Here is a 24,677-nt window from a genome sequence, read left to right as displayed (position 1 = left end):
CCTCTGCTCTGCTGCACGGGTGACATTCAGGGGCCATCTGGGGTAACTGAGACCACCTGTGTTTTCTGCCTTTGCCCACGGACTCCGGAAACAAATCCCTGCGGCCACGTGACTCCATCCCACGCGTGCAGAGAGACCGCCCCGGGTCCGCCCCGAGGGAGTCCTTGCTCCCTGGCCCCCTCCCCCACTCCCCTGCCACACCTTCCTCCAGCCTGGCCGGCTCCCACAACCTCAAGTTCAAGACCACGACCCTTGGCAGCGCGTGGGAAGCCACCTTCTCCCACAAGCGCCACCCTGCGGGGGCGGCTCGGCGCCCCACATGGCTGGCCTGTATCTGATCACAACAGGTGCCTGACAATCTTCAAAGGAAGGAGGGGACAGACGGGGACAGCAGGGCGTGGTTCGTCTAAACCAGGCTTTGCTTCTTTTCATGAATTAATTTTTAATTTACATCCAAGCTAGTTAGCATATAGTGCGGTAATGATACAGGAGTAGAGCCAGTGATTCATCCCCTACGTGTGACGCCCAGTGCTCACCCCGAGCGCCCTCCTCAATGCCCCTTGCCCATTTAGCCCTCCCCCCTCCCCTCCAGCAACCCTGTGTGTTCTCCGTATTTAAGAGTCTCTGATGTTTCGTCCCCCTCCATTTTTATATTGTTTTTTTCTTTCCTTCCCTTATGTTCATCTGTTCTGTATCTTAAATTCCACGAGCGAAGTCATAGGATGTCTGTCTTTCTCTAATTTCGCTTAACATAGTACCCTCTAGGGGCGCCTGGGTGGCTCAGTCGGTTGGGCATCTGACTTCAGCTCAGGTCATGATCTCACAGGTCGTGGGTTCGAGACCCATGTCAGGCTCTGTGCTGTCGGCTCGGAGCCTGGAGCCTGCTTCTGATCCTGTGTCTCCCTGTTTCTCTGCCTCTACCCTGCTCACACTCTGTCACTGTCTCTCGAAATTAAATAAATGAAAAAAAAAATAAAAAACAAAAACAAAACAAAAAAACATAGTACCCTCCAGTTCCACCCATGTAGTTGCAAACGGCAAGATTTCATTCTTTTCGATTGCCGAGTAATACTCCATTGTCTATATATACCACATGTCCTTTATCCATTCATCCATCGAGGGACATTTGGGCTCTTTCCATACTTTGGCTATTGTTGAAACTGCTGCTACAAACATGGGGGTGCACGTGTCCCTTCGAAACAGCACACCTGTATCCCTTGGGTAAATGCCTAGTCCTGCAATTGCTAGGTCGTAGGGCAGTTCTATTTTTAATTTTTTGAGGAAACTCCACACTGTTTTCCAGAGCAGCTGCCCCAGTTTGCATTACCTCCAGCAGTGCAATAATCCAGGCTTTATTTACTGTTTTCTTCAGTCCATTTCTGGGGCTTATTTCACCATCGTGGCCTCTTCTCGACCCTGGAAAAGAACCCGCTGTCTTCAGCACAAACTTGACGACCGTGATCAGCCCCAGGCTGCTGTGCTCATCCGGGCTGGCAGAGGCACAGGACAGTGCGGGAGGCTGGAAGCCAGGGAGGAGGCTGTGTGTCTCACTCACTGATTGAACCACGCAGACGCTTTCTTCTGAGCGGTGGCGGCACCCACGTGAGCGGTTTGGGAGTAATGATGACGACTGCTCACCGTGGACTGACATGGCCCTTCCAAGGGCTTTGTCCTCCACCAGGGAGCAGTCAGCTTACTCCTCTCCTACAAGCGAGGAAACGGAAGCCCAGAGAGGTTGCGCAGTGTGTCTCACGTCACACAGCATGTCGGTGGAAGGCTGGGATTTAAGTCCAGGCGCTCTGGCTTCACGGTCTGTGATCTTAAACCATATTGCTACTCAGTAAGAAATTCTGGGCTCTCCTCTCTTGGAAATCAGAAATAGGTGGCAGATTAGGAGGGCAGAGGGTCTTTTACCCTGGGACACAGGCCTGGGTGAGATGGTCAGAGGGCCGGGAGGGTGTGCAGGAAGGGGAGCGCCTGGGGGTTCTGCGACCAGAGTGTGGGACCCCGGGTTCTCCTCACCCCTGCCGAGGGGAAGAGAAGGGGCGGCAAAGCCGTGTGAGGACAGCAGGACGCTCCGACTCTCAGCGGGCTGACCAGGCTTTGAGAAACAAGACGGAAAACACAGGAAGAACACAGACGGGGGAAGCCAAAGGGCAGCGGCCGGGAAGTGACGAGTCCAAAGGCAGACTGGGAAAGGGTTTCTCCGGAGCCAGGTGTGACGTCGCCACCAACACTTGGACTTGGGGGCCGAACGGGTAGCAGGTAACCTGCCCAGCACGGCACCCAGGCCGTGGCCCTCCACACTCTGGGGCTCACGGCTCTGGTCCTTCTGGCTTACGCTGAGAGACCTCACACTGTTCCGGCTGGAACCATAAACCTTTCAGGGAAAGACCGGCAGGCAGATGCCGGCAGGTGCGTGCAGGGGTGTGTGTGAGGTGGTGAGAGCCGTGACGGAGGCCCCTGCCAGAGTCTGCAGTGAAGGATGCGTGAATACCTGTGAGCGCCCCTTCCCGAGTATTTGGAGACTACAGTGTGTCGTAGCTCCTGAACAACTTGCTGGGGCCGCCATAACAAAGCCCCACAGGTGGGGGCTTAGAGCTCAGACACTTATTCTCTCCCAGTCCTGGGGCTACAGGCCCGCGATGAACATGTCCCTACTGAGGCCCCCGTGGCCTGCAGACAGGCATCGTCTCTCTGTGTCCTCATGTGGCCCTCCCTCAGAGCACATCTGTCCCTGATTTCCTTCTCTCCCTGAGTCAATGGATCAGGGTCCATCCTGCTGACCTCATTTTAACTGAATCGCCACTTCAAAGACCCTGTCTCCAAATAAAGTCACACCTCGAGGTCCTGGGAGTCAAGATGTCAACATACAAATTTTCAGAGGACAACTCAGCCCCCTTTTTAAAACGGTGTAATCTGGGGCACCTGGGTGGCACAGTCGGTTGAGCGTCCGACTTCAACCAGGTCACGATCTCGCGGTCTGTGAGTTCGAGCCCCGCGTCGGGCTCTGGGCTGATGGCTCAGAGCCTGGAGCCTGTTTCCGATTCTGTGTCTCCCTCTCTCTCTGCCCCTCCCCCGTTCATGCTCTGTCTCTCTCTGTCCCAAAAATAAATAAACGTTGAAAAAAAAAAAAAAAACGGTGTAATCTGATGTCAACAGTGGAACACAGATGTGGCCCCTTAGGTGCCCGTGTGCTGTGAGCGGCCTTCCCGGAGTCAGACCTTTGGGCTCTGAGGCTGGCGCTGTCCTAGCTCCGGTTCAGGGCAGGGGGCACAGGCACGGGAGGAGGACTCACCCGCTCGGGGGCCCCCAGCTGCAACACGGCGGGACCAGGACCTGAACCAGGCAGCCTCCCCCGGACCCCAGAACCCTCACACTCCTATCTTGCTGGAGACCACAGCTCTCCTCTGTGGGGATGGGTGAGGTACCGGTCGGGGCAGCTCCTCAGTCTCCCCGACATCAGGACAGGCAGCCGCTGGCCTTCCCTGGACCGGGCTCAGAAATCCACGTCTGCCCCCTCCTCGTCCTCAGCACCACACCCCTGTCACCCTGCACCTCACGTAGCCCCAAGACAAACCTTAAGCAAAAACAAATAAAAAATGGATTAAAAGCCTGTAAACAGGGGCACCTGGATGACTCAGTCAGTTAAGCATCTGACTCCCAGTTTTGGCTCAGGTCACGATCTCGTGGTTCGTGAGTTCAAGCCCTGTGTCGGGCTCTGTGCTGCCAGTGTGGAGCCTGCTTGGGATTCTCTCTCTCTCCTCTCTCTGCCCTCCCCGCCTCTCTCTCTCTCTCTCTCTCAAAATAAATACATAAACTTAAAAAGCCTGTAAGTAAAGTCCTGTTTTGTGCTCTCTCTGCTGACGGACGAGAGGAGACAGTAGGTACCTGCTCTGTGGCAGACACGGTGCCTCGAACAGGCCCCAAAGGAAGGGCCTGGTGGGAATGGAGCAGCCAGCGGCCAGGGGAGGGTGGAGATTCAAGCCTGATCTCTCTTCCTGTGTCGCGGCCAACACGGGTGTCTATGAGTGGGACCCCACGGTTCTGAGAAAACGCCGCTGATCTCAAGAGGAGGAGCTGGGACCACGCAGACGGGGCGGCGAAGGCGAAGGCGTGGGCAGAAGCCGTTCCCTCCCAGGCGCTCTGTCGGGGGAGCCGACCCTGTGGAAGGCCATGTGCACAGGGAGATGCCCTGCTGGGCTCGTCTCGAAATTCTGCCTACTTCTTGAACACGAGACCACACTTTCACCTTGCGTGCAGCCCCACAATGTCACTGCGGGTCCTGTGTCCGAGGAGAGGTAATAAGGACACAGGTAAACATAAGCCTCCGGACGGGCAGAGCCCGGCACCCACCGTTTCCATGGTGACATGTTCCTCCCTCCCCCAAAGTCACCTTCGCTCTGCCACCCTGTGCCGCCTTCGCCGGCATCTGACTCGGGGGTCAATGTGTCTAGGCCTGGTTCAAAGAGCGCATTTTGGTTCGGAAACCAAAGGGCGAATATTTTTAGATGAGCAGTTTGGCAAAGACAACATCCGACTGTCCTCTGGCATCGGCAAGAACCCACTCAGGGCAGTAAGTCTACAGAAGACAGTGACCACACCCCTCAGTTCATAGCCCCCCACCTGGTGCTTCAGACGGAAAGCGGTGGTGTCACCAGGCGGCCGGACTGAGGCGTGACTGGCACACGGCCAACCGTCCAACGTTAAGTGCACGGGGAGATGTGCCGGGACACCTGTGCGCACCCGTGACACCATTGCCCACTCGATGCAGCAGACATACGACCCGCCCAGCTTCCTCATGCTGCAGTCCGCCTACCCAGCCCTCAGCCCCATCCCAGGCAACCACGGGATGCCTTCTGTCAGATCGGTTACTGGCACTTTCTAGAACGCTCAGGAGCGGAATTTGCCGTGATTGTTCACGTGTCTCGTCCCCTAGTCTCTACCTCCAGGCTTCAACACATGTCCTCTTTCTTCCTGCACACTTCCCAAGGCCTCAGATTCCTTTTACTGACCCTCCAATACTGGTCCAGAACTTCCATTATAGACACCATGGTCTGCGTCATAAGAGAAGACAGAAGTCACAGACCACACGGTATACAGACAGATGATACGAACTACTGCAGTCTACAGATGATACAACATCAGTCTACAGAGGACAGATGACACACTATATCATAGTCTACAATCTGATGACACAGACCATCACAGTTTGCCAATAAATGACAGATGATCCAGATGATCAGTCTATAGAGGATACAGACGATCACGTCTGCAGATAGTAGACGATACAGACTATCAGCGTCCACGGATGACACAAGCTCACGTTCAGTACGTGACAGATAGTACGGACTGTCATAGTCTGTAGCTGACAGATGGCATGGAATGTCATACTCCCTGGATGAACGTGGTATAGACCATCAGACTCTACACGTGACAGATGGTATATATTGTCATAGTCCACAGATGACAGATAGTGTAGACTATCATGGTGTATAGATGACAGATAGTATGGACTATCACACTCTGGAGATGACAGATGGTATCGACTGTCAGACTCTACATGTGACAGATGGTGTATATTGTCATAGTCCACAGATGACAGATAGTGTAGACTATCATGGTGTATAGATGACAGATAGTATGGACTATCACACTCTGGAGATGACAGATGGTATTGACTGTCAGACTCTACATGTGACAGATGGTGTATATTGTCATAGTCCACAGATGACAGATAGTATAGACTATCATGGTCCACAGACGACAGACTGTATGGACTATCATACTCCATAGATGACAGATGGTGTGGACTCACATACTCTACACATGACAGATGGTCTAGACTGTCACACTCTGTAGATGGCAGATGGTAAAGACTATCATGGTCTATAGATGACAGATGGTAAGGACTATCACACTATGTAGAGGACAGATGATATACTCTATCATACTCTGTAGATGACAGACGGTATACATTGTCATAGTCCATAGATGACAGACAGTATAGACTATCATGGTCTAGAGACGACAGATGGTATGGACTATCAGAGTCTCTAGATGACAGATGGTATAGTCTATCGTACTCTACAGTTGACTCTACAGATGATTAGACTATCCTACTCTATAGTTGACAGACGGTATCAACTATCACACTCCATAGATGACAGTCCGGAGTATCATACTCTACAGCTGACAGATGGTACAGACTATCATGGTCTATAGATGACAGACGGTACAGACTATGATACTCTATACATGATGGATGGTACCGACTATGAGACTCTATAGATGACAGTATGGACGATCAAACTCTATAGATGACAAATGGTATAGACTATTGTACTCTGTAGATGACAGATTATACGGACTATCGTACTCTACGGATGTACAGATTACCATACTCTATAGATGACGGACGGTACGGACTATCACACTCTGTATTTCACAGATGCTACGGACTATCACGGTCTACAGATGACAGTCAGCATGGACTATCATATCTGTAGATGGCAGACGGTACGGACTATCACCCTCCATAGATGACAGACGGTACGGGGTATCATAGTCTGTGGATATCAGGCAGTATGGACCATCATAGTGTACAGATGACAGACGGTATCGACTGTGACGGACTATAGACGACGGATGTCACAAACTACCACCGTGCAGGCTCAACAGACAAGAGTGGTCACAGACTACCGTGATAACCTTAGGCATCTCCCTGCTCCAATCCATCCATGTCAGCAAATATCTTTGCTCAAGATACAGTTACAACCATGTCATCTCCAGACCGAAAGCCGGACCTCTGTCCAGGTCTGTGGGACCTCGGTATTTACAGCATCTCCAGCAGCACGCCACTGTCTCTGCTGTGTCACTTTACTCGTTAGGAGTTACCTCATCTCCGCAGGTAGGCTGTCAATCTCCTGAGGATGGGGTCGCCTCCTGCCTCCCCTGATAACTTAGAAGAAGATCCAATGGCTGTAGAGCCTCTGTTTTGTGATGATGAGAAGGTCACACAGCTACTTCCTGAGTGGGGACGGAACGAAAGGGTAACTTTGGAAGGTGTGAAAGTGTGGAGGCCGGGGGCACCCCTGTACCGGTCCTTAAGCCAAGTGTGGCCCAAGCCCCTTTCTCTGCCGGTCTGGAGCACGCCCACCCTTCAAACGCTTCTTTTCCCGTTTGTGCCCCCAACCCTGCTACCCTCTCACCTTCCTGGGATGTCAGCAGGTACTTGGCGGTTTCAGATGCTCAGCTGCAGCCAAGTTGGTGCTGGATCCGTGACACTGAATCTGTCCTGCAAGGAAGACAGTGCAGTCCTTAGAGACGGAAGCGTGTGTGCGAACAGCAAGGCTCAGAAGACCACAGCACCACAGGGACCGGGCCACAGGGACAGGACCACAGGGACAGCAGGGCCACAGGGACAGGATCACTGGGACAGGGCCACAGGGACCAGGCCATATGACAGGGCCACAGGGACAGAAGGGCCACACAGACGGGGCCACAGGGCCAGGGCCACAGGGACCAGGACACAGGGACAGGGCCACAGGACAGGACTACAGGGAGAGGGCCACAGGGACAGAACCACAGGGACAGCAGGGCCACAGGGACCAGGCCATAGGACAGGACCACAGGGAGAGGACCACAGGGACAGGATCACAGGGACAGGGCCACAGGGACCGGGCCAGATGACAGGACCACAGGGACAGCAGGTCCACAGGGACTGGGCCACAGGGACAGGACCACAGGGACAGGATCACAGGGACTGGGCCACAGGACAGGACTACAGGGAGAGGGCCACAGGGACAGCAGGGCCACAGGGACCGGGCCACAGGATAGGACCACAGGGAGGGGGCCACAGGGACCAGGCCACAGAGACAGCAGGGCCATAGGGACAGTGTCACAGGGACAGGGCCACAAGGACACCAGGGCCACAGGGACTGGGCCATGGATGACAGGGCCACCAGCGATAGGGACACAGGGACAGCACAGCCCACCCACCAACTGGCATTCTGGTGAGCAGACCCAGGAGGGACGGTGGTCAGAGGACTGGTTAGTGTCAAGTGAGTGGTGGTGGCTGCGGGGCCATATTTTGATGCTTCAAATGACTGTATGATCTGTGTTCTTTTTTTTTTTTTTTAATTTTTTTTTTCAATGTTTATTTATTTTTGGGACAGAGAGAGACAGAGCATGAACGGGGGAGGGGCACAGAGAGAGGGAGACACAGAATCGGAAACAGGCTCCAGGCTCTGAGTCATCAGCCCAGAGCCTGATGCGGGGCTCGAACTCCCGGACCGCGAGATCATGACCTGGCTGAAGTCGGACGCTTAACCGACTGCGCCACCCAGGCGCCCCTGATCTGTGTTCTTTATGTGCATCAAACATCTCTTAACAAATGGAAAAACTTTACAAAGAAACAGTGGCCCTGGGAGAAGAAAGAGACATCAGGAGGGGACGGGCAGTATCCCCCCCGCAGTGATTACGGGGCGTGGTCCAGCTCTCCCTCCCCTCAGCAGGCAGCTCCCGAAGGTCCCGGGCCAGGAAACACTTGCCAGCCCCCAGCTCTGGGCCATCGGCCTCAGATCATTCTCTCCAGATGGGAATGCCTGGTGAGACTGGGCCGGTTCCCGGGGTAACTGAAGGACACCGAGCATGCCCCATTGAGCTGCCTTGGCAGCTGAAGACAGCGGTCTCTCGTGAGCATAAGTGAAATAATTCACAGAAGAACTTAGTCCCCGACACGCAGGCTGGGGCCACGTGGCCAGAGGTGGACGAGCTGGGCAGCTGAAGGCTCTGAGGATCACTGGGCGGGAGACCCGGGAACACCGAGCTCTGGTCCCGCTCTGGTCACTGGGCAGGAGGGAAAGGCAGCAGTGTCACAGCCCCGAGGCAAGGCCCCCCTTCCTGGGCCAGGACGTCGTCGCCTGCTTCAGCTCACCGCACTCCTGCACCTGCACTTTGCACACCATCGTGACACCGGACGGGCCCGTGATCGGTGTTCACTGACCGGGCAGCGAGGCCCTTTTTGCTCTCCCGAAACTCCGAGGCACCAATGGCTGGAGGAAGGTCGGGCTCCGGAGCCTGCAGCCTGGAGGTGACCCGTGGTCCCTATGCCTCCATCTCATCTACGTGCCTGATGACAGCACAGGGGGACCCCCCTCCTCCTTCTGCTTCAGGGATGGGCCAAGCAGCAGCTACTGAGGAAGGCTGTCATTTCTTCTGTGCTGGCGTCTGAGCCCTGCACTTGGCACTTCCAGGAGAGAGCAGAGCTCTCAGTTCACAGAGGAGGAGGCTGGGGTGGCTGCAGCTACATCCAGGTCTGCTTCACCCCGAGCCCACCTGCTTCCCCCCACCCATCTTTGCTGCTCACGGCATGGCCCTCGGCCAGCAGCTTCCACAATCGGCACGCCTGGTGCCTGCTGGAAACGCAGACTATCAGGACCCACCCCAGATCTCCTGAATCAGAATTCCCACACGCTGCCCTGGATGAATCATGTGCACACTAACACTACAGGAACACCACCCTGCACTCACTCTCGTCAGCACTGGGAGCTTATCTTAAAGGGAGACCTGGAACTTCACACCCATCAGGGTGGGTTGTTATTAAAACAAAGATGAAGGCGATCCCGATCAAAACAACACCAGCACTCTTCCCGGAGCTGGAACAGACAATCCTAAAACGTGTATGGAACCAGAAAAGACCCCGAATAGCCAAAGCGACCTTGAAAAAGAAAACCAAAGCAGGAGGCATCACAATCCCGGACTTCAAACTGTATTACAAAGCTGTAATCAGCAAGACAATACGGTACTGGCACAAGCAGAGACACTCTGATCAACGGAGCAGAATAGAGAACCCAGAAATGGACCCACCAACATATGGCCAACTAATCTTCGATGAAGCAGGAAAGAACATCCAACGGAATAAAGACAGTGTCTTCAGCAAGTGGTGCTGGGAAAACTGGACAGCGACATGCAGAAGAATGAATCTGGACCACTTTCTTACACCAGACACAAAAATAAACTCAAAACGGACGAAAGACCTCAATGTAAGACAGGAAGGCCATCACAATCCTCGAGGAGAAAACAGGCAAAAACCTCTTTGGCCTTGCCTGAAGCAACTTCTTGCTCAACACGCGTCCGGAGGCAAGAGAAACAAAGGCAGAAATGAACTACTGGGACCTCATCAAAATAAAAAGCTTCTGCACAGCGAAGGAAACAATCTACAAAACTAAAAGGCAACCAACGGAATGGGAGAAGATATTTGCAAACGACCTATCAGATAAAGGGTTAGTATCCAAAATCTATAAAGAACTGATCAAGCTCAACACCCAAAAAACAAATAATCCGGTGAAGAAATGGGCAAAGACATGAATAGACACTTTTCCAAGAAAGACATCCAGATGGCCGACACATGAAAAAATGCTCAACCTCACTCATCATCAGGGAAATACAAAGTGAAACCACAATGAGATATCCCCTCACCCCTGTCAGAATGGCTCACATTAACAACTCAGGCAACAACGGATGTTGGTGAGGATGCGGCGAAAGAGGAACTCTGTTGCATTGTTGGTGGGAATGCAAGCTGGTGCAGCCACTCTTGAAAACAGTATGGAGGTTCCTCAAAAAACTAAAACTAGAACTACCCTACCCCCCAGCAATTGCACGACTAGGCATTTATCCACGGGATACAGGTGTGCTGTTTCGAAGAGATATATACACTCCCGTGTTTATAGCAGCACTATCGACAATAGCCAAAGTATGGAAAGAGCCCAAATGTCCATTGATGGATGAAAGGATAAAGATGTGGTATATACATACAAGGGAATATTAGTTGGTGATGAAAAAGAATGAAATCTTGCCATTTGCACGTACATGGATGGAACTGAGGGTATTATGCTAAGCAAAATAAGTCAGAGAAAGACAAATATATGATTTCACTCATCTGTGGAATGTAAGAAACAAAACAGAGGAACATAAGGTAAGGAAAGCAAAAATAAGATAAAAACAGAGAGGGAGACAAACCCTAGGAGACTCTTAAATACAGAGAAATGAGGGCTGCTGGAGGGGTTGTGGGTGGGGGGATGGGTAAAGGGTGAGACGCATTAAGGAGGACACTTGTTGGGGTGAGCACCGGGTGTTACAGGTAAGCGATGAGTCACTAAATTCTACTCCTGAAACTACTATTACACTCTATGTTAACTAACTGGGTTGTTTTTAATGTTTATTTCTGAGAGAGACAGAGAGAGAGAGACAGACAGAGTGAGAATGGGGGAGGGCAGAGAGAGAGGGAGACACAGAATCCGAAGCAGGCTCCAGGCTCTGAGCTGTCAGCACAGAGCCTGACATACGGCTCGAACCCATGAACCGAGGGATCACGACCTGAAGTCGGACACTCAACCGACTGAGCCACCCAGGCACCCCACGAACTTGGATTTAAATAAAAAAATAAATATTCCCTTTTAATATAAATACGTAAATAAATAACAAAGATGAGTTAGTAAGTGTTGGCGAGGACGTGGAGAAACGGGGACCCCGTGCACGGTCAGCGGGGGTGTGAAAGGTGCAGCTGCCGTGGAAAACGGCACGGCGGTTCCTCAAAGACTCAGCAATGGCCTCACCACGTGACCCAGCAACTCCATCCGGGGAGCAGACGCCCAAAAGAACTAAAAGGACACAAACAGGTACGTGTGCACCTGTGCGCGCGGCAGCATCCCTCACAACAGCCGAGAGGTGGAAGCCAGCGAGGTGTCCCTCGGTGGATGAATCCACGAAACCGTGTGGGCCGTCCACGCGAGGGGGTGTTATTGAAGCTTAAGACGGGAAGGAAGTAGCGGCAGCTGGTACCACACGGATGGACCCGGAGGACATCCTGCCAAGGGCAGGAAGCCGGTGACAACAGGACACTGTGAGGGTCCCACTCGTACGAGGTCCCCCGAAGAGTGGGATCCGTGGAGACGGGAGCCGGATGGGCGGTGCGGGCGCTCGGGCCAGGCCGGGGAGTTGGCTTCATGGGGACAAGGCTCTGGCTGGGGAAGGTGGCAGAGTTCGGTGAACGGCAGGGGGTGGTGACGTGTGCTTCCAGAGGGAACGAACCTAACATCCCTGTGCTGGCCAAAAAGTGGTGAAGGTGGTAAACTTTTGTTATGTATATTTTAGCACAATTTTTTTAACGTTTATTTATTTTTGAGACAGAGAGAGACAGAGCACGACCGGGGGAGGGTCAGAGAGAGGGAGACACAGAATCTGAAACAGGCTCCAGGCTCTGAGCAGTCAGCACAGAGCCCGACGCGGGGCTCGAACTCACGGACCGCGAGATCTTGACCTGAGCCGAAGTCGGCCGCCCAACCGACTGAGCCACAATTTTTAAACAATGCTTTAAAACAAAAAAGGAAACCTGAGGACCATCGTGGAAGATGCTTCCGGCTTGCGGGAGGGACCCCTACTCTTCACCCCTGCTAGTGAGCCTTGAGATGTCAAGCTTCGCTCCCTGTTCTGCACACACATCTTTGAAACACTTGAATGGAACAAATCAGAAAATCAGAATAACGTGACCTCTGGTTTACCATCCTCTCTGCGACCCAATAGGCATTAACCCCACAACTTACATGACAAACCCTGAGAGTAGGAGAAAAGCATTTATTTCATTCATTTGCCCAAGAGGCCCTACGATGAGTTAATTTCATACATGTGGGTGGGTCCTGGGCTGAAGGTGCTGGTGTGGATGTGCATCCAGCCTGTGTACGGGCGTTGTTCATTCAAGGCTCTCCATTACATAAAGGGGCCTTTGCCCACGAGCACGCTGTCAGACGTTTGTGCCCACACAGGGAGCACGGGGCAGGAAGGGATGTGGTTGGAAGAGAATCCTTATTTCTATTCACTGGCAATCAATAGATTCTAAAACTGAAAAAAAAGAATAAAAAAAATCAGAAAAAGAAAGAGGGGCACCTGGGTGGCTCGGTCAGTTGAGCATCCCACTAGATTTTGGCTCAGGTTGTGATCTCATGGCTCCTGGGATACAGCCCCTCATTGGGCTCTGCACTGTCACTGCAGAGACTGCTTGGGATTCTCTCTCTCTGTCCCTCCCCTCCTCTCTCTCTCTCAAAATAAATACACTTAACAAAAAGAAAGAAATCAAGAAAGAAAGAATATAAGCAGGTTGTTTAGAAATACGGAAGAAAACAGGGGCGCCTGGGTGGCTCAGTTGAGCATCTCACTTAAAAAAATTTTTCTTAATGTTTACTTTTGAGACAGAGCCCAGACGGGGGAGGGGCAGAAAGAGAGGGAGACACAGAATCCGAAGTAGGCTCCAGGCTCTGAGCTGTCAGCACAGAGCCCGACACAGGGCTCGAACCCACAAACCACGAGATCATGATCTGAGCTGAAGTCAGACGCTCAACCGACTGAGCCATCCAGGCGCCCTGAGCATCCAACTCTTGATTTCCGCTCAGGTCATGATCCCTGGGTGGTGAGATTGAGCCCTGCGTTGGGCTCCTTGCTGAGTGTGGGGCCTGCTTGGGATTGTCTCTCTTGCCCTCTGGCCCTCTCCCTGATTCACACTCTAAAATAAATAAATAAAATTATATATTAAAAAAAGAAATATGGAGGGAAATAAAGATTTGAAAGTGGTTGCCTTTGATGAGCCAAACCTGGGGGTGGGTGAGTGGAGAAGTGGTCTGGTAACTGACTTTTAAAATCATGTATACACAGTACTATCTTAGTTCATCCAGGCTGCTAGGATGAAACCACCACAGGCTGGGGGGCTTACAAACACCCCCTGGTTTCTCACAGTCCTGGACGCTGGAGCTCCAAGACCAGGGCACAGACGGCCATCTTCTTGCTGTGTCCCCGCGGGGCACAAGGGGCAGGGGCGCCAATCCCATCACGAGGCTCCGCCCTCCTGACCTCATGGCCTCCCGACAGCATCACGCTGGGGGCTGGGTTCCACAGATGAATTTGGGGAAGGCGGTTCACTCTGTAGACTTAATAAATGTCGGTGCTGTCCTCTCCACCACTGCCTTGGTGAACAGAAGTCACCGAGACTCACAGGCACCCTCTCTTCAGAGAATATGCCAGGAACAAGCTACCACCAATCTTGCAAAACAAGTTTCAGCCGTTTTGCATGAAATGGAAACATGATTGCAAGAAAAACTAAAAAAAACAGCCATCTGGAATACAAATGCAAACAGCAGTAAGATTCGGTTTTTCACCTTAAGACCGACGGGCTGCGTGGAGAGGGTGAGCACGCTCCCACGCTTTGGGGACCGGCCTTCAACAACCGATTCAACTTCCTCCTGGGAACCTGCCAACAGCTACCTATACCTGACACGCTATACTTGGCCAGGTGATTACAATTCCTGAAATTCCTCCTACAAGAATACTAACACTCACACAAAAAACAGCTTATACTATATAAAAAAAAAATTGGTAACAACCTAATTGTGCACCAACATGGGGCGGGCTGGAAAGATTAAGGCACATGTGGACAGCAGAGCCAGGGAGCACTTTTGTTCGGAATTGGAATGATCTCCATAAAGCACCTAAGTGGAAAAAGGTCCCTGCGTATCATCACACAGAAACTGTTCTCGGACAGACACTCAAGCACTGGGTCGCACTAACCCTTCTGGGAAGAGAGCCGGGTGGCTGGCCGAGGGTGGGACAGTTCACAGCACGTACTCAAACTCGACTGAAGAATGGGCCATTTTAAAGGTAAAAATGAACATTTATTGGGGGCGCCTGGGTGGTTCAGTCCGTTAAGCTTCTCACTTCAGCTCAGGTCATGATCTCACGATCCGTGAGTCCGAGCCCCGCGTCGGGCTCTGTGCTGACAGCTCGGAGTCTGGAGCCTGCTTCAGATTCTGTGCCTCCCTCTCTCTGCCCCAACCCACTCGCACTCTCTCTCAAAGATAAATAAAACATTAAAAAAACTTTTTAACTAAACATTTAGAAAGGGAAGAGGGAAACTGGGAGCTAGTGTTTAACGGCTGGACTTTCAGTTTAGGATAAAAAAGTTCTGCTGTTGTATGGTGGTGATGGCTGTAAACCGGGAATGTATTTAATGCTACAGGACCGCACAACTGGGAATGATTACAACGGTAAGTGTTACGTTACGAATATTTTACAATAGAAAAGTCCCTGTGCAGAGATCTGACAATCCGCCTTCACGGTGAAAAAAGGACCCCTGCTTATCTGGAGCTCAGAAAAAGGAGAGGTTTGAAGGAGCCTAGCTCTGAAGCAATTCATCCCTTAGCGCCCCCCAGCCCAGGGGCTCTGGCGAGTACCGGGGGTGGAGGGTGCGTCCCATGGGGACGCCAGATCTCGGGGACCTCGGGGGACGAGGCGTGGGGAGGACCTGTCCCGTGGCGCTGGGGACCCTGGGCGGGGAGGATCTGTCCTGGGAGCAGGGCGTGGGGAGGACTTGTCCCGGGGCGCCGGGGACTTGCCCTTCAGCCCCGGCGGCACCCCTGACGCCGTCACCCCGTCTTTCGTCTGGAGCTACTGAGGCGCCTGAGCCCCCGGACCCCCTGAGCCCAGCCTGGGCGGACAGTCCCTCAGGGTGCGGTCCCCTACCGCGTCCGCCCGCGGGAACTTTCCGGGTTCAGCTGGAGTCCAAGCCCGCTCTAGGGAAGTCCGACGCCACGCGCCTGCGCAGACCCCTGCGCCTGCGCAGTCCCAGCGCCTACGTAGACTCGGCGTCTGAGTGCACGGCGTCTGGGTTGATCTTTGCGCCTGCGCAAAGGAGGTGCGTGTCCGCCAGCCCACGGGGGCGGACCCAGAGTCAGCAGGCCATCGTCCGATCCCGCTCATTGGCTGAGAAGTGGAGCGGTGGCCGGGCCCACCGCTGATTGGACGGAGCGAGGACAGCTTCCCTGCCGGCGAATCGCGGGGCAGGTGAGGTGCCGGCCGGGCCGGCTGCAGGCTCAGCTTGGAGTGTTTCTGGGCCATGGCCTCCGAGGAGAAGCCGCTGGTGGTCGTGACCTGCACCGCGCCGGTCAACATCGCGGTCATCAAGTACTGTGAGTGCCTGGCCGGGGCGCGGGATACGGTCTACGGGGCCCGGACGGGGGACAGGGTCCACGCGGGAGGTCCACCCCTGGATGGAGGGACGGGGAACAGGATCCACGGGAGACGTCCACCTCTGGGATGGGGGACAGGGTCCACGAGGGACGTCCACGCCCGCGTGAAGAAGGGACGAGGGACAGGGCCCATGTGGGGGGTTCACACCCCCCGGGGGGGGCGAGATGGGGGACAGGTGCACAAGGAAGGCCCACCTCCGGGACGGGGGACAGGGTCCACAGGGGACATCCGTCCCCCGGGGCTGGACGGGGGGGGGGCAGGGTCCACGGGGGATGTCCACTCCCCAGGGGGCCGGACGGGGGACAGGTCCACGCGGGAGGACCACCTCCAGGTGAAGGAACAGGGGACAGGGTCCACGAGGGACGTCCACCCCCCCGGAGCAGGACGGGAGACAGTGTCCGAGGCAGTGGGGGCGTCCACTCCCCCGGGGGGCAGGATGGGGGACAGGTTCTGCTGGGGACATATCCCCCCAGGTGGAGGGACGAGGAACTGGGTCCACAGGGGGGAGTTTTACCACCGCGGGGGCGGAGGACAGTGTCCACTGGGACACCCACCCCCGGGGCTTGGCTCCCACAGTCCTGGAACCCGGCCACCTGGAGCCTGCTCTCCAAGTCCGTCATGTTCTCAAGACTGCTCAGTCCACGCGTTCCTTTCATGTGGAGCCTTGGGAGTGGCTCTCGTCACTCGCCGTGAGTTGGAGATTCACCGGGGCGCTGGCTTGGGTCTTACTTGCTCCCTCAGCGCGGAGTCCTGTTCCCCGGTGGGGACACCCACGCTCTGCTTAGCCAGACACCCTTTGAAAGGTCGCTGTCCCAGCGTATCGTGGAGACAGCTGCTCTAAAGTTCGCGTGCAGGTGGCGCGTGCAGGTGGCCGCGTGAACACAGGTTTTCATTCTTTGGGGATGTATGTCCAGGAGTGTCACTGCTGGGCCGTAGAGTAGTCGTGTTTCCGTTGTGTAAGGAAACTGTTGAACTTGACGTGCGGCTGCCACTTTCTGTTCCCACCAGCGACGCGTGGGCGACGCAGCTTTCTGGCCGCTGGTGTCCTCACTGGCTTTTGCTTCGGCCATTCTGATCGGTGGGTGACCTCTGACCGTGGGTTTGCTCCATGATTTTCTACCGGCCAGTGACACCGGACACCGTTTCCCGTGCTGTTTGTAACCTGTGCGTCCTCTTTGGTGAAACGCTTGCCCGCGTCTTATGTCCGTGTCCTAATTGGATTGTGTACTTTTTTACCGTCGAGTTTTGGGAGTTTGCTGTGTCCTCTGCGTCCTAATCCTTCGTCGGATGTTCGCAGATGTTTTCCGCCATCTGTGGCTTATCTTTCGACCTTCCTAACGGGGTCTTTCAAAGAGCCGTAGCGTTCAAAATCTGGGTGCGGCTCACGCGTTTGGGGTCAAGTCTGAGACTCACCTACTTGGCCCTCCAACCTGAAGATCTTCTGAAGGTTTTATGGTTTTCCATTTGAAGCTCAAGTCTCCGTTTTGAGTTGCTTTCTTGTGCAAGGTGTGAAACTTGGGTCCGTGCTTTGGGCCGTGGATGTGCAGTCGTTCTGGCGGCATTTGCCGGAAAGGCCACACCTCTCTTTGCAACGGCTCTCGCGCCTTCGTCAAGTCCGTTGGGTGAATTGAAGTGGGTCTCTTTCTGGGCGCCCCGGGAGCCCCTGCCAGGGCTTGTCGTTAGCACCGCCGGTAACCGTCCGCTGTCCCGAGGCCCCACACAAGTGCAGCGCGACGTGGGTGCTTAACAGAGAGCCCTGCCACCGTCCACTCGTGGGAAGCTCCCTTTGCCGAGCCGGGGCGGGGGGAGGGGGCCGGTCTGAGTGTCTCCGGGGAGCAACAGCAGAGACTGGAACCAGGGCTCCCCTTGTTTGGGAGGCGAGAGCCTTACCCAGAGTGCTCGGGGCCTGGAAGGCCGCTCCGAGGGGCGGAAGATAAAACAAGCAATGAAACAGGGGATGGACCGGCCTCCAGCTCTGCTCTGGGACTGGGAGCCTGGTGAAGTGGGGAGAAATCCGGGAGGACTTCCTGAAGGGGAGAGGGCACAGGAGGAAGAGGACTTAACACTGTGCAGTGAGGCAGCAGGCTCTGGGCGGAGGGGAGAGAGCGGGCTGGCAGCGAGGGGAACTGGGGAGCACTGGTGGGGAGGAGCGAGGGCAGCGTGATGGTTTGCAGGGCTGGGCAATGGACCGGCCCGGCCTTGGGTTGTCTGTTCCAGGGGGGAAGCGCGATGAGGACCTGGTCCTGCCCATCAACTCCTCTCTGAGCGTCACCTTGCACCAAGACCAGGTTAGTACGAATGGGCACTGAACGCAACGTAAATATTTTCCACGCTTTGGTTGAACTTTTGTTTAACAACTGTAGCAATAAACTCCCGGCCGGTGAACAGTTCCCCGGCCCCCTGTTAGGACTGCTCTTTGCGCACAGGCCCCTGCTCCCAGCTCTCCTCCGGAGTCCAGGCCTGGTGCCAAGCCTGCCACCTGCCCTGGGGCCTCCTCACTGCCCGCCCGGCCTGCCTTGGCCTCAACGGCCCAGTTCTCTAGCAAGGCTGTCCCTGCTCCTGAGCGGGAGACCCCGAAGGGCCATCCCCAGTGGAAAGGCGCGCTGACCCCTCACCCGTCCCTGCGGTGGCCCCTGTGTTTTCTCTCCCAGTTAAAAACCACCACCACGGCCGCCATCAGCAAGGATTTCACCGAGGACCGGATTTGGCTGAATGGCCGGGAGGAAGATGTGGGGCAGCCCCGCCTCCAGGCCTGCCTCAGGGAGAGTGAGTGGGATCCCGCGGGGGACGTGTGCGACACTGGGCCAAGCCCTTCCTTTCCCTCTGCCCCTTCTTCTGTCTGCAGGGTCAGAGTGCACAGAGGGTGCTGCTGGCTTCGCAGGCCCCCTGGGGAGGGGGCTGCCTGTGAGCACGGCCGGGGCCGGGGCCGGGGCCGGGGCGGGGGCCGGGACCTTCCCTCCCCGAGAAGGGCATCTGCAGGAGAAGCCGGGGGCAGAGGCCGGCTTTCGGCTGTGCCGCTCCCTCCTCCTGACTCACGGCGGGTGAGATGCCAGGAGCAGGTCGGGGCCACCTGCCCAGTGGCCGTGTCCCCTCCGCCTTCAGTCCGCCGCCTGGCCCGGAAGCGGAGGAGCACCGGCGACGAGGACCCGCCACCCCTCAGCCTCAGCTACAAGGTTCACGTCGCATCGGTGAACAACTTCCCCACGGCCGCGGGCCTGGCCTCCTCCGCGGCTGGTTATGCCTGCCTAGGTGGGTGCCCGCGGGGAGACCGAGGGCCTGTAGGGTGCTGTGCTGTGCATGCTGCGAATGCTGTCACATTCTCGCAACTTACGGGGAGTCCCCGCCACACGTCCGAACGATCCAGCCTCCTAGGGCTCTGTGTACAGGCCCTTCCAGGTTGTACGTGACAGAAACCCATCCGAAACGGGCTCAAGCCTAAGAGAAGGCCAGTATCTCCGCTTACCCGACACAATCCCAAGAGAGGCAGCTGGCCCCAGGTGCTCCGACAGGCCCACTGGGAGCCCGTCTGCCTCCTTCCGTCCAAACCCCTGCCCTGCTTCCCCCGTGCCGGCTCACTCTCCGGGACGCCCTCCCCACCCGCGCCAAGCTGGGCACCGCAGCGGCAGGCGGTGGGCTCACGATTTCTGACCTAGAAGGAACGCCGGGGGTGACGCTTACTTGCCCAGCCAGCTCGTGTGCTCTGCTTGAGCCGCCCTCGGTGCCTAGCGGGGCCGGGAGGGCGCCCGGGGCCGGGGGCAGAGAGCTTGCCCCCGGCTCTGTGTCCGGCCATCGGGCCCCCGGCCAGACACAGCCCCACTCCGGCCCTGCCAGCTGTCTCGCTGACGCCGCTCTCCGGGTCCCTCTGCCTCGGTCTCTGCTCCCCGTGGTTTTCAAAGGCTCCCCCCACCCCCGGCCTGCCCATCTGAGCACCCTGTGTCCCGTACCCTGTGCCTGCAGCCTACGCCCTGGCCCGGGTCTACGGGGTTGACAGCGACCTCTCGGAAGTGGCCCGCCGGGGCTCGGGCAGCGCTTGTCGGAGCCTGTACGGCGGCTTCGTGGAGTGGCAGATGGGGGAGCGGGCCGACGGGAAGGACAGCGTCGCCCGGCAGGTGGCCCCCGAGTCACACTGGCCCGCACTCCGAGTCCTCATACTTGTGGTGAGTGAGGCTGGGAGGGGCGGCTGCCTCGGGAGGTGGAAGCGTCCCGTGGCTCCCGTGGCTCCCGTGGCTCCCTGCAGCTGCCGGGCTGCCGCTCCCAGGACTGCGCCGTGTCCGCCCGGGCGGGCGACCTCTGTGGTCGGGGGCACCGCTGTCCCGCTTCCCACACGAGCCCGGAGGGGGGGAGGGGTTGGGATGGTTGGGATGGGACACGTGTTCCGGGCTGGGGGCCGCAGGCTGGGGTCCAGGCCGTCTGTCTCGGTGCAGGTGAGCGCAGAGCGCAAGCTGATGGGCAGCACGGCGGGCATGCAGACCAGCGTGGAGACCAGCCCCCTGCTGAGGGTGAGGCTGGGGTGGGTGGGGGCGGGCGGCCGCCCGGGGAGCGTCCTGCGTCCCTCGGGGCCGGGCCGCTGTGCTCCGCTCAGCGAAATCTCCCGTGCCTCGCAGTTCCGGGCCGAGGCGGTGGTGCCGGGGCGCATGGTGGAGATGACCCACTGTGTCCGGGAGCGGGACTTCCAGGGTTTCGGCCGGCTGACCATGAAGGACAGCAACCAGTTCCACGCCACCTGCCTGGACACCTTCCCGCCCATCTCCTATCTCAGCGACATCTCCAGACGCATTATCCGCCTCGTGCACTGCTTCAACGCCCACCACGGGCAGACCAAGGCTAGCAGGGGCCCGGGGGGCAGCTGGGGGTGGAAGTCCTGCGGTGGGTTCCCGAGGCCGTGGCCCAGCACGGGCCTGCCCGCCACCAGGCTTCCCGGCACCTGCTTGACGTGGCTGCCGAGGGGCCGCGGCCCGCGCCGCCCCCCGGCCGGTCCTGAGTTGGCGGGCGGCCACGGGTGTCCGTGGCGGGTGACAGGTGTGAGCCGGGCCGGCCTCTCCGCGGACACTCACGCTGACCACGCGGGTTCCAGGTGGCGTACACGTTTGACGCGGGCCCCAACGCTGTGGTCTTTACCCTGGACGACACCGTGCCCGAGTTCGTGGCTGCCGTGAGGCACTGCTTTCCCCCCGAGTCCAACGGAGACAAGTGAGTTGTGGGCCCCCGCGTTTGGGAGGCCATCGGGGGAGGAGCAGGGTCTCCTGCTGAGGTTGGGGACAGTGGCACCTGAGGCCGTGGTGCTGAACGGGGGTCCCGTGGCAAGCGTCGATCTCTACAGGGACCGAGGGCACCTCCCTGTGACTGCAGGTGCTTCTCACACAGGTCACAGCTCTGGGGCCGCGTGCACGGGTGCGCAGCGTGATGGCTCCCGTGGGGCAGGGCCCCAGCCTCGAGGTGGCCACGGGGCCTTTGCGTTTCTCCCAGCGGTCCCTGTTCCCCGTGCAGGGATATCGCCCTGCTAGGGCTGCGGGGAATACGCGGGGTTGTTTCTCTGTCACTGTAATTGGGGCAACACTGATGACTTCTAGTGGGGTGGGGCTGGAAGACTGACTTCCTTGCCAGATGGACAGAACGCACGACCAAGGACGATCCCCAAGGCAGCTGGTGTCCTCGTGGGAGGCTCTGAACTCACTGCCCTCGTCACCCCGTGGGTGGTTTGCAGGCTTTTGCTGTTCTGGGAACACGGCCACGGACTCACACTTGCACCGGGGCGTTTCCCTCTTAAGCTTCGTCCCCCCTTCCTGGCCACCGCGGCCAGGTTCTCGCGCACGCGCGCCCGGCTGCGTGTCTGCGTGTGTGAGGTCAAATACACGTCACGCGTTACCGCGTCAGCAGCCTCGAAGGGCACAACCGGTGGCTTTACGCACTTCGTTGGGTTCCCTAGCCCGTGCACGTCCCCAGAGGAGACCTGCCCCCCTCTCCGGCAGTGCCACCCCCGCCCCCGGCAGCCACTGCTGCTCTTCCTGTGTTGAGTCTGCTGTCTGCACACCTTCCATCGGGAGCTCAGGACGTGCGGCCCGTCTTTCCCCAGGTTTCTGAAGGGGCTGCCCGTGAGGCCTGCCTCGCTCTCAGACGAGCTGAGGGCCGCGCTGGATGTGGATCCCACCCCCGGTGGCGTCAAGTACATCATCGCCACGCAGGTGAGGCCCAGAGGCCCGGCCCACTGAGGGCTCACGGCCAGCCTGCCGGCAGGTGAAGGGGCTCCCCGGCCCCGGTCTGTCCCCGGCAGGAAGCCGGCTTGCTGGTGGTAACAGTGACACCACCTTTCTGTTTTCAGAGCGTTTGGTACAGTGTGGTTTGTCCCGTCCACTCACTCTCAAAGTGGATGTTTGGGGACCCTCCCACCCCCGCCGCCAAGCGAGGGGAGCACTTGGGAACACGCTGGGACCACCGGCGTCCCCAGTGCTGAGTGGGGAGACTTAGGGAGACTCACAAGTGCTGGGGACCCTTGGGGCTCGCCATGTGGGCACAGCTCAGAGTGCCCGAGCCGGCGTTCTGCTCGGATCTGCCCGAGTCTGAGTCCCGCGACCTGAGCACCGAGGCCACGGTCTCCACCTTCCACCTTGCACCTTGGTGCTATCCACCCTAGGTCTGGGTGCCTGCAGTGGCCCACGCGGGTTGTTAGCCTCTGTTAGTTTCTGACCTGCACTTCCCTTTCTCCCGTTGGCACGACCCGACAGGTGGGCCCCGGGCCTCAAACGCTGGACGACCCTCACGCCCACCTCCTGGGCCCCGACGGCCTGCCGAAGCCAGCTGCTTGACCACCTTCCCCAAGACGAGCCCCAGCCACCGCTGGGACAAGGGCCGCTTTGCCGGGACAGGGGTGCTGGGTGTGGCGGCCGCGAGTCTGTGCTCGCTGGGGGCTCGAGGGGTAGCCGCCGGGCTCCAGGCCAGGCCACTTGCTGTGGCCACATTGGGACACTTGGAGTGACCGTTGGCGCCACACGGGCAGTCGGGGGCACGCCCCCCAGCGGGTGCCGGGCTGGATGGCACGGGGCTCCCTGGCCTCGCCCTCTGGGGCCGCTGCCACCGCCCCAGACGGCAGCCGTGCCGGATATGACGGGGAGGTGGCGTCCCTCCTCAGAGCCGGGGGACAGGATGCCTCTGCAGACCTCAGGGACCCTCTGGAAGACTTGAAGCCTGAGAGCCGCCTACGGCTCCTCTGCCAGACGCAGGCCACGAGGCCACGAGGTGTGAATGGAACGTTTCTGTGTAAAATGACCACTGGGGGGCGCCTGGCGAGCTCAGTGGCGGAGCGTGGGAGTCTTGGTCACAGGGTCGTGAGTTCAAGCCCATGTTGGCAGCTGGAGAGTTTACTTTAAAAATAAATTAAAAAAAAAAAAAAAAAGACACCGGTGTGTCTCCTGCGGGAGGTGGGAGCGCGATGCCCGGAGCCCTGTGGGCTGCTGGGAAGAAAGACAGTGCTCCTGACTGGGGCCTTCTCGATTCCTCCACCAGGGCTCTGGGGTCCCTGCTCTGAGAGGCTGGAGGGTGTGGGCAGGATGGGCAGAGCTTGGAGCCAGCTTGCACCTGAAGAAGCTGCCCTCTGTCACCTGCTGGCCATGCACGTGGCCACGACTGTGGCCCACTTTCGGTGGCTGACACAATCCTTAAAGCCCTGACAGGCGTGGGGGTGTGGTTCGGGTCTTGCTTCAAGTTCCTGTCCACAAAAGAAGGCGGGAAGTGGGTTTTTTGGCCGCAGTGCTGGTTAGGGACATGATTCCCCTCAGCCCAGGAGTTTCTGGATGATGAAACCATAGGAATGCCACCCTTCCCCACTTCCAAAATGTCAGTGTAGTGCAGGCAGGCTTCTGGGAGGGGGTGGGCACCTGGGGGAACCCCTGCCCCTCTCCCACCAGGGACCGGGGCTGGGGCCGGGGCCGCCACTGCTGAAGTCACCCTCAAGGGGCAGTGTGGAGGGGATGACAAAGGGGCAGGCTCTGGCCATCTGGATTTTCTCGGAAGCTTGGCTTCTGTCCTCCAGTCAGCGCTGTGAGCAGAGGGGTGCCTGGGCCGGATGAGGAAGTGGGGGCTGGGCCTGCCACCGTCCCTAGAGCAGGTACTGGCGTCCAAGAAGGCCTTGCTCCCTCGTGGGGCATCCATTGTGTGGGCGTGGTGAAGGTTCTGGGCCTTTAAACCCTTCTAGGAACGCAGCCTGCCCACACCTCCCGGAGAGGCCCCTGTTGCCACCTGCGTGATCCTTGGTCTGGAAGCTCCAAGGAGAGGCGGAGCGTTCTGGGGTGCCTCTGCCTTCGTCCGCAGGTACACCCACCTCACAGCCTGCGCCCCCTGGCCCAGCCTGCCAGGCATCGCCCTGGTCATAAGCAGCCCACGTGATGCTCGGACATGGAGCTGGCGGGTTAAAGTGGTGGCCTCCCCCGCCCGCGCGCGCCCGGAAGGAGCTGGAAGGAGGAAGTGAGCCGGGAGGCCTGGGCCCGAAGGCGGGCTGGCTGGGCCTGCAGGGGACACCCCCCAGGGGGAAGGCCCGGGACAGGCAGGACCCGCCTTTGCTCCGGTCCGCGCTGTCGCTGTCGGGGCGAGCAGTGGGAGGCCGGCGGGCC

General features: G+C 57.6%; 1 protein-coding gene and 1 long non-coding RNA gene across 5 annotated transcripts; one reads left to right on the top strand and one right to left on the bottom strand.

Annotated features, from left to right (window-relative positions):
* The first annotated feature begins 3,875 nt into the window (after positions 1-3,875).
* Positions 3,876-23,447, top strand: MVD (mevalonate diphosphate decarboxylase). 4 transcript variants are annotated; one of them, XM_047846253.1, is made up of 10 exons: positions 13,966-14,341; positions 14,999-15,092; positions 18,292-18,362; positions 18,726-19,323; positions 20,032-20,231; positions 20,499-20,573; positions 20,679-20,897; positions 21,149-21,264; positions 22,148-22,256; positions 22,797-23,447. In XM_047846253.1, the coding sequence occupies exons 2-10, from the start codon at positions 15,047-15,049 to the stop codon at positions 22,875-22,877; spliced, it is 1,515 nt and encodes a 504-aa protein (XP_047702209.1). In that variant the 5' UTR covers positions 13,966-14,341; positions 14,999-15,046; the 3' UTR covers positions 22,878-23,447. The 4 variants fall into 4 exon arrangements, with proteins under 4 accessions (XP_047702210.1, XP_047702209.1, XP_047702208.1 ...); XM_047846255.1 differs by lacking the exons at positions 13,966-14,341; positions 14,999-15,092 and adding an exon at positions 15,855-16,013 and having other exon boundaries at positions 18,726-18,840; positions 19,177-19,323; positions 22,797-23,446; XM_047846254.1 differs by lacking the exons at positions 13,966-14,341; positions 14,999-15,092 and adding an exon at positions 3,876-3,887 and having other exon boundaries at positions 18,234-18,362.
* Positions 6,902-15,737, bottom strand: LOC125158821 (uncharacterized). Its single transcript, XR_007149519.1, has 3 exons — positions 15,568-15,737; positions 7,212-7,297; positions 6,902-7,029 (listed from the first exon to the last, which is right to left on the bottom strand). It is a non-coding gene; the product is annotated as an uncharacterized LOC125158821 (long non-coding RNA).
* Positions 23,448-24,677: the final 1,230 nt, after the last annotated feature.

This window comes from Prionailurus viverrinus, unplaced genomic scaffold (genome assembly GCF_022837055.1).
Source record: "Prionailurus viverrinus isolate Anna unplaced genomic scaffold, UM_Priviv_1.0 scaffold_38, whole genome shotgun sequence".
Classification (NCBI taxonomy): domain Eukaryota; kingdom Metazoa; phylum Chordata; class Mammalia; order Carnivora; family Felidae; genus Prionailurus; species Prionailurus viverrinus.
The sequence above is the reverse complement of the archived record's forward strand: the minus strand, read 5'-3'. Positions and strand labels throughout refer to the sequence as shown.